The following is a 9418-nucleotide window of genomic DNA, read 5'->3' as shown; positions in this document are numbered from 1 at the left end:
AGAAGGAGAAGGAGGAAGATTGGATGGGTGTTGGGAACAGGAGGGAAGATGGGGTCGGTGTGGGGAACAGGAGGGAAGATGGGGTTGGTGTGGGGAACAGGAGGGAAGATGGGGTCGGTGTGGGGAACAGGAGGGAAGATGGGGTCGGGTGGGGAACAGGAGGGAAGATTGGGTCGGTGTGGGGAACAGGAGGAACGATGGGGTCGGTGTGGGGAACAGGAGGGAAGATGGGGTCGGTGTGGGGAACAGGAGGGAAGATGGGGTCGGTGTGGTGAACAGGAGGAAAGATGGGGGTAGGAGTGGGGAACAGGAGGGAAGATGGGTCGGTGTGGGGAACAGGAGGGAAGATGGGGTCGGAGTGGGGAACAGGAGGGAAGATGGGGTCGGTGTGGGGAACAGGAGGGAAGATAGGGTCGGTGTGGGGAACAGGAGGGAAGATAGGGTCGGTGTGGGGAACAGGAGGGAAGATGGGGTCGGTGTGGGGAACAGGAGGGGAGATTGGGTCGGTGTGGGGAACAGGAGGGAAGATTGGGTCGGTGTGGGGAACAGGAGGGGAGATGGGGTCGGTGTGGGGAACAGGAGGGAAGATTGGGTCGGTGTGGGGAACAGGAGGGAAGATAGGGTTGGTGTGGGGAACAGGAGGGAAGATGGGGTTGGTGTGGGGAACAGGAGGGAAGATTGGGTCGGTGTGGGGAACAGAAGGGGAGGTAGGGTCGGAGTGGGGAACAGGAGGGAAGATGGGGTCGGTGTGGGGAACAGGAGGGAAGATTGGGTCGGGTGGGGAACAGGAGGGAAGATGGGGTCGGTGTGGGGAACAGGAGGAAAGATAGGGTCGGTGTGGGGAACAGGAGGGGAGATAGGGTCGGTGTGGGGAACAGGAGGGAAGATAGGGTCGGTGTGGGGAACAGGAGGGAAGATTGGGTCGGTGTGGGGAACAGGAGGGGAGATGGGGTCGGTGTGGGGAACAGGAGGGAAGATTGGGTCGGTGTGGGGAACAGGAGGGAAGATGGGGTCGGTGTGGGGAACAGGAGGGAAGATAGGGTCGGTGTGGGGAACAGGAGGGGAGATAGGGTCGGTGTGGGGAACAGGAGGGAAGATTGGGTCGGTGTGGGGAACAGGAGGGGAGATGGGGTCGGTGTGGGGAACAGGAGGGAAGATGGGGTCGGTGTGGGGAACAGGAGGGGAGATAGGGTTGGTGTTGGGAACAGGAGGGAAGATTGGATCGGTGTGGGGAACAGGAGGGAAGATGGGGTCTGTGTGGGGAACAGGAGGGCAGATGGGGTCGGTGTGGGGAACAGGAGGGAAGATGGGGTCGGGGTGGGGAACAGGAGGAAAGATGGGGTCGGTGTGGGGAACAGGAGGGAAGATGGGGTCGGTGTGGGGAACAGGAGGGAAGATGGGGTCGGGGTGGGGAACAGGAGGAAAGATGGGGTCGGTGTGGGGAACAGGAGGGGAGATATGGTCGGTGTGGGGAACAGGAGGGAAGATTGGGTCGGTGTGGGGAACAAGAGGGGAGATAGGGTCGGTGTGGGGAACAGGAGGGAAGATTGGGTCGGTGTGGGGAACAGGAGGGGAGATAGGGTCGTGTGGGGAACATGGGGTCGGTGTGGGGAACAGGAGGGAAGATGGGGTCGGTGTGGGGAACAGGAGGAAGGTGGGGTAGGTGGGGGGGGGGGGGGGACAGGAGGGAAGATTGGGTCAGTGTGGGGAACAGGAGGGGAGATTGGGTAGGTGTGGGGAACAGGAGGGGAGATTGGGGTAGTGGGGACAGGAGGGAAGATTGGGTCAGTGTGGGGAACAGGAGGGGAGATTGGGTAGGTGTGGGGAACAGGAGGGAAGATGGGGTAGGAGGGGGGGGACAGGAATAAAGATGGGGTAGGTGTGGGGAACAGGAGGGAAGATTGGGGTAGTGGGGACAGGAAGGAAGATGGAGTAGGGGTGGGGAACAGAAAGTTGGGATGGGTTGTATGGAATTTAAGAAAATGGGGGGTTAAGGAGATTGTAAAAGGAGACGGGAAAGGTGGGAAGATGGGTAGAAAGGTAGGGGAAGGTAGAAGATGGTAGGGAGGGAAAGATGGGGATATGGAAGTTGGGAAGAAAGAAATGTGGGGGATGGGGATGGGAAGGGATGGGATGGGATGGGATGGGATGGGATGGGATGGGGATGGGATGGGATGGGATGGGATGGGATGGGATGGGGATGGGATGGGATGGGATGGGATGGGAAGGTGATGGGATGGGATGGGGATTGGATGGGATGGGAAGGTGATGGGATGGGATGGGATGGAACAGGAAAAAAGACGCTTCAATTCTCTATGCCTTGGTCATGATACTTCCCACAAAACCATATTTTGTTCATGATTCACCATAGATGAGAGAGTCGAGGGATGGTGGAAAATCTTTACATTATAGAAAACGACACTTTTATTTTTTTTTAAATTACACTTTCTCTCTTTTGATATCAAGCATCATTATGAGCTGAAATCGGCACCAACACAAGATCTGACTGAATATTGGATTTCATATTTAAACTCAAAATATCGATCAGTGCCAGTTTGCAGACAGCGAGTCTGCAGATAATTAAGAAAATGTGAAAGGATATGAATTGATGTATCAATACACAATGAAGGTGATCACATATTGTATCAAGGAGAGCAATAACATCTTCTACAAACTGAATCTTTTTAACACCTTGCATGTGGGGGGATTGGTGGGATAGTTTATACTGCCACCAGTGGTTGAGTGGGTGAGTGGGTGAGTGGGTGGTTGAGTGAGTGAGTGACTGCATTTTAGTGATGCATTTGGTTGAGTGCATTTGGGTGAGTGAGTGAGTGAGTGTTTGTCTGTTTGTTTTTTGTTTAACGCCACACTCAGCAATATTCCAGCTATATGATAGCTGTATGTAAATAATTGAGCCTGGACCTGACAATCCAGTGATCGACATCATATGCATCGATCCAAGCAATTGGGATACGATGACATGCATCAACCAAGTCAGCGAGCCTGACGTTATAGTCACCTTTTACGAGCATGGGTTGCTGAAGGCCTATTCTACCCTGGATCTTCATGGGTTAAGTGAGTGAGTGAGTGTATGAGTGAGTGGGTGTATGAGTGAGTGGGTGAGTTGGCTTGTGAGTGAGCATATGAATGAGTGGGTGTATGAGTGAGTGAGTGAGTGGGTGGGTGGGTGAGTGAGTGAGTGAGTGAGTGAGTGAGTGAGTGAGTGAGTGAGTGAGTGAGTGAGTGAGTGAGTGAGTGAGTGAGTGAGTGAGTATGAGGACTGTATGATTTATGGCATTAGTGTGAATCAGGGCCTGTGTGTTAGAGTGTCGAATGAGAGAGTTAGTCTGTCTTACAGACCCTGATACAAATATATCAACTACAGCCCATGCAAGTCTATAATGTTTGGCAAGTCTAGGTTACTGCAGTATGAAAATGAAGAGAATCACTGGGCTCCCTTTTTATTATACTTTTATTAAGATAACCGAACAACTGGTTTTTTTGTACGATATGTTCATTTCAGAGACTATATGTTAGTCTATGAGAGAGTGAATACTAGCTGGTAGCAGTATAATTATGAGAACACAATGTACATTCTTCATGCCATGAATGTGCAGATATTGCTGCAGTGTTGGTAATGTGTGTACCATATATATCCCAATCACATGGACATCCTCTCCTACATGGAAATGTATGTTTTTTAAAAACAATACACATACCTACCCTGTACAACAGGAAACCAGTAATTAAAATAAAGGCATATTGCCTCCTCAGTATCATGAATAAAGATTAATTGAACACACTGAGCAAGACATATTTCACTTATGCCACAGCAATCTATCAGGAGTCAAGTCTGGGCCAAACAAACCCGGGTTTCAAATCATGGAATTGAGGGAGCAATGATACTAATTGTCTGGTACAGACACAAACTGCTAGTTCTGACATTCTCTAAACAGCAGAGCAAAGTTGAGAATGGTATCCATAGCAACTGTCAGTCACCAGCATAATGGTCCCAGACATGTATCTTAATAACGATAGAAGACATGTATCTTAATAACGATAGACACAACAAATTATATATCCACAGAGAGCAGGGAAGTAAAGGTAATTAACCAGTCATCTTAAATATCCTTAAGATGCCATTAGTTTCTGTTTTCCAAATAAGAGAGTACATTTGCATTAGCCAGACCCAACTTACAGAATATCCTGTCAATCTAAATTGCCTTTAGCATTTTAAATATTAAACATGATACACATGTAAAAACAAACAATGTATTGACACTATCACAAGCTCAGCATAACATCCTCAAGGTTAGGATAAATCAATATGAAAAAAAAGCTGAGAAACATACCCAAATATGCAGAATTTTGTACTGTATTTGTATTTTATCTATTGACCCTTATGTTTTGAATAGCATGACACATCTTGGCCAGATTTGCATTTTTTCAAATACAAATCTGGCCAACATGTGTCATGCTATATACTGAATGAAAATCATTTCAGTTTAAAAACGAGAAAAATGGATAAAAAAGTTAGAAACACGACAACAACTTTCCACATAGATGTTAGTTTAATGATCTAAAAATACAGGATCTGCATGATAACCAAAATTCTGCCATTGAGTGGGACAGAATTTAGGTAGTTTTCTAATAGTATGGAATGCACACTAAAAATGATCAATTTTGTGCTTTGAGTGACCAAGGCATTCATCAGTGATCTGTGAATGTACTCCAGCATCTATTCAACACATCCATGATACAGTCTTGCCCTTACTTAATGGCGGACTACATATTTTCCTCAAACATGTCCTAACTGGTATTGATAACACCGGTTTTCATGTGCAGAAAGAAATTCATTGTGACGGAATAAGGTACTGCGTAACTTAATTTCCAGCCTTTATACAGCACTAGATGGCTTATTATCAATATGAGAGGGCACGGGTGGCCCAGTAGTCTAAGGCGCCGCGATTCGCTGTGCAGAGTTGCGTCCCTTTGGGCACGACAGAAACCTATGATTGTGGGTTCGAATCCCGGTTCGCCCCGATTATGTTTCTAGGTTTGTCAGCACCATACCCGTGCTCGTGGGTTTCACATAAGTCGTAAACGTCTGTGACCTGCATCACTTTGGGCTTTCCTCCCACATCAAGCTCACACGCCTTGATATAACTGGAATACTGTTAAAAGAGGCGTTAAACCCAACTTACTCATCCCTATCAATATGGACTGTTTGTAAACAATAATGACAATATGCAGATATAAACAAAATGCCACAAACATTTCCATATTCACAAGAAATCTCCGCTGTCAGCAGAGTCCTCTCTACGATTTCGTCTATATCATAAGCATGTGTTTTTGAATCACTTTCAAATAGAGATGATATAGGTGTTTGTTAAAAGGTGAGCATATTGTGCCCCATGGTTGGCACCCATCACAAACACATACAAAGGCAAGCCAATTGTTCACCTGGAATAACACAGAAACATATATTCTAAGATGCTTTGCTAAAAGAGCTGACAGCTCTTTATCCTGCTATAAAGTACACTTTTTTAGTTACGAGGTGTGGTGAGGTGAAATAGGGTTTAACGTCGCATCCAAGATTATTGCACTTATATAGCAACGTGCATGCACGTGTGTGTGGCTGCTTGTACTAGTCCGGACTGATGCCAATTTATAGTGCTAGCTCACCGAGATACCATATGCCGCAGTTTTAACATGAATACGCCACTCAGAAACAGTATACTGACTCCCAGCTGACCAGTCCTTGTTTTAGCCCCTTAATCCTGAGCGTCAGACAGGGTAACAACAAGTACCATCTTTTAATGTCTTTTGGTATGACACAGCCGGGGATCGAACCCCGGACCTTCGCTCTCCAGGCGGACGCTCTACCACTAGGCAGTCCTTTCAGTTACGACATAACGGCCTTTAACTATAATAATTCAGAACAATATATACTTTATTGCACTTCACATGGGGGTAGAGCAAACTTTATTTCTTAAATACAAGTCAAAATAGGGAATTGCATCAGACATGTCATAAATCCTAATGAAGTAACTCCATATCACTTAAGACACTAACAAGAAGAAAAAACACCAGAAATACATCCGTTTGAGGTAAACAATAGGGACATAAACAAGGACATGTTACCATGGATAAACAACTTCTTTATTACAGTTGAGACATTTTGGTGCAGACTCTAACACCTTTATCAAGATAGTGACACCTTTATCATCACTTGCTTAATAAAGGTGTTAGAATCCCTATCAAAGCATCACCTCAGCTGTAATATAGAAGTTGTTTGTCTATAAGAACTTGTACTTGTACTTACATCACATTCTAATTGCCACTCAAACACATAACATGTACTCTTAAAGAGTTGCTGAGCCAAAGAAAATGCTGACTTGAAAATAGACTAAAAATAAGACAAGAATGGTATCCTTTCCAACAAAGTAATTATCTTTAGAAAGCTGTTGAAGACAAACATTCAACACATCAATTATGTTCATATTATTTTTCAAAGAACAAATGAAATAGGGTAATTGTTTAGTTCAAAGTCAAAGGAGTTTAATTTGTTCATTCTGTTGCAGTACAGTGAAGACTCAATAACTCAATAACAGTTTGTCCAAGAGGTTAGGAATACATGTATCCATTTTGTTTGTCACTAAATAAAAAACATTTCCCTACAATCGTGCTGTAAAGTCAACGTTAATTGAGGACATGAAATGAAAATATAAAACAACACTTTAAATCAAACATTTGCATATGTACTAATTTCAAAACCTACTCAAGAAAAAATCAGATCACATTACCCTTACAACATATTCACAAGTCCTAACAATCTGTTTACAGATTCTACAAATGAAACCAAAATTATTCTTCAAAATAAGTAAAGAATAAAACTGTCGAATGAAATAAAGAATAAAGAATGAAATATATTTCCAATACAACCCAATTACCTAAAGAAATAGAACATATTTGAAATATTACACCTCAGAGTTTAATAAGCAATTTGTATGTGCACCAGGTGTGAGGACGCTAGTACTTTATCATCAACAGTGCTTATCTGGACATGAACAGGCATGATCATGAAAACTGGTGGGGATTTAAACCAACCTGAGTGTAAAATATGATCAGCAACTGCCTGCTTAATAATCATTTTTTTATTGACTGTGAAGGCCTGCACCTACTCTGTTGGCTCAAGTTTTCATTCGAGGGAAACATGCGGAACCTGGGGTAACTGGCCAGGGAGAAAAAAGAGGGCTACAAAGAACGATCTGCTTAGATTTTCTAGAGAACTTTCTATGAATGAAGGAATGCAAAACTGAAGGAGACATGTATATATCTCATCCTGGGCTGGAACTGTATGCTCGTGTGTCATACGATGCATACATGTATCTTGAAAGTAAAGTCATGAGAAAGCAGTGCTTGAAATCCTCAATGAACATCAAATGGTCCTTGCCCTGACCCTAAGGTTACAAAGTGAGAACGATGAGTGAGTGAGTCAATGGGTGAGTGAGTGGGTGAGTGAGTGAGTGAGTGAGTGGGTGGGTGGGTGGGTGGGTGGGTGGGTGAGTGAGTGAGTGAGTGAGTGAGTGAGTGAGAGGGTGAGTGAGTGAGTGAGTGAGTGAGTGAGTGAGTGAGTGAGTGAGGGGTTTAATTCCGCTTTGAACAGTATTCCAGCTCAGCTTGACAGTTTCATGTCAGCATGATGAGGAAGGAAAGACCAATAAAAAAATGCTTCATGCATGTCTTAGATATTTAACTCTTCGGTCAAATATGGTGGCATTGGAGAGTCTTAAAGGTTATTGTGTCAGTGAACTTTGTATACCTATGCTTTGTATTCTTAATTTCCTCAAGTATGACATTTTGTTTGACATTATATTATATTTTGATATTGTGCTAAATCAAGAATGAATAATTAATACAATATATCAAGACTGATTATTGTTAGAAGTTATCAAGACTGAATCATTGTCAAAAATTATCAAGATTGAATTACAGTTAGAAATTATCACAGATGAAAGTTTGTTTGAAAGAATAAATATATCAGTGTGTCTTATGGTGGTGTTAAAAAAATAAATAGCGATGTTGAAACAAATGTTTGTTATGTTTGTGTTCGTGCCACAGTGGGCAGGACAGGAGAATACCTGGTATTATCACTATTCCAAAGTGATGAATAACCACATGCTCAAGATGTCGTCGGACTCGTACAATGGACTCTGTTTAGGGCAGAGATTTCTTATGAATATGGAAAGGGTTTTGTCACTTTATTTACCCATATTTAGGGGCTAAGTTTAATTACAGCAATAAGTTGACTGCAATGATGAGGGCAAAGTCGTGTATTATGTCTGAAGACAAGGCCAATACCATAACTTACCTTTATCATGTCTATCTTTATCATAACTCATCTTTATCTTAGACAGTATGATTGTTCCTGTACTAACGCATGAGTGCGAAATGTGGGGTATAGAAAAGACAAATTGTCTAGAAAATGTGCACTTCGAACATGAAGCTTATTTTTCAAAGAGCACATCACACTTTAAGATTTACAGTGCATTTTCAGTAAGTCGGTTTCTCTTATATGTAACACACGAATACCTGGATTCCAAATTCAAATTTTTATTGAAAAACAAATATCTATAAACTACAAAACAAATTAGGTACTACATTAGAAAACTACCTAAATTCTGTGAATGAAAAAAGCAATCATTTAAAAGACCACTTAAATAACCATGTATATCAACCTACAAGTTATAATTTGTATGGATCGGTGAATATCCGGGTTAGAATAGGTCTTCAGCAACCCATGCTTGTCGTAAAAGGCGACTGCTGGGATCGGGTGGTCAGGCTCGCTGACATGGTTGACATATTCCAATTGCGTGGATCGATGTTCATGATGTCAATTACTGGATTGTCTGGTCCAGACTTGATTATTTACAGACCGCCATCATATAGCTGGAATATTGCTGAGTGTGGCGTTAAACAACAAACTAGAGTTAGAGTATCATTTGTATGGCATGTTTATATATGTCTGTACATATATTCTTGTAAGATCCAAGAGTCGAGATATTTTATTGTACAAAACACCCTCAAGGGGAAGGGTACAAAATTATACTACAAACACAACATATTTAACATAACACAAAAATAGTAGCTGCTTCATTATTGCAATCAGTCAATAAAGGGATTAATAAAAGCATTTATAGGAATTATGTAAGAACAGGTTATGAGTTACTGAAGGCAAATCTTTATGTATTAACGTGAGGAACAAAGAGTTTATAGAACAAACACAAAAACATTTTTTTAAACACTGTAAACATTTGTCTCTTAGGTATTAGAGGACGCTGCTTCTTGGATGCCCATTCAAGGTCAACTGCTTCAATTATCCAGTTTCTTCAGATGCACTTAGTACCAGATGTTT

The 9418-nt window shown here is 42.9% G+C and overlaps 2 protein-coding genes across 2 annotated transcripts; both read left to right on the top strand.

Annotated features, from left to right (window-relative positions):
• Positions 1-287: 287 nt before the first annotated feature.
• LOC139450852 (fibrinogen alpha-1 chain-like) lies at positions 288-830 on the top strand. The gene has a single exon (XM_071232687.1). It carries the CDS (start codon positions 288-290, stop codon positions 828-830), a length of 543 nt encoding a protein of 180 aa, XP_071088788.1.
• Positions 831-946: 116 nt separating this feature from the next.
• LOC139450851 (PE-PGRS family protein PE_PGRS33-like) lies at positions 947-1663 on the top strand. Its single transcript, XM_071232686.1, has one exon. It carries the CDS (start codon positions 947-949, stop codon positions 1661-1663), a length of 717 nt encoding a protein of 238 aa, XP_071088787.1.
• Positions 1664-9418: the final 7755 nt, after the last annotated feature.

Source organism: Haliotis cracherodii, unplaced genomic scaffold (genome assembly GCF_022045235.1).
Source record: "Haliotis cracherodii isolate W230 unplaced genomic scaffold, xgHalCrac1.p SCAF_8, whole genome shotgun sequence".
NCBI lineage: Eukaryota > Metazoa > Mollusca > Gastropoda > Lepetellida > Haliotidae > Haliotis > Haliotis cracherodii.
The sequence above is the reverse complement of the archived record's forward strand: the minus strand, read 5'-3'. Positions and strand labels throughout refer to the sequence as shown.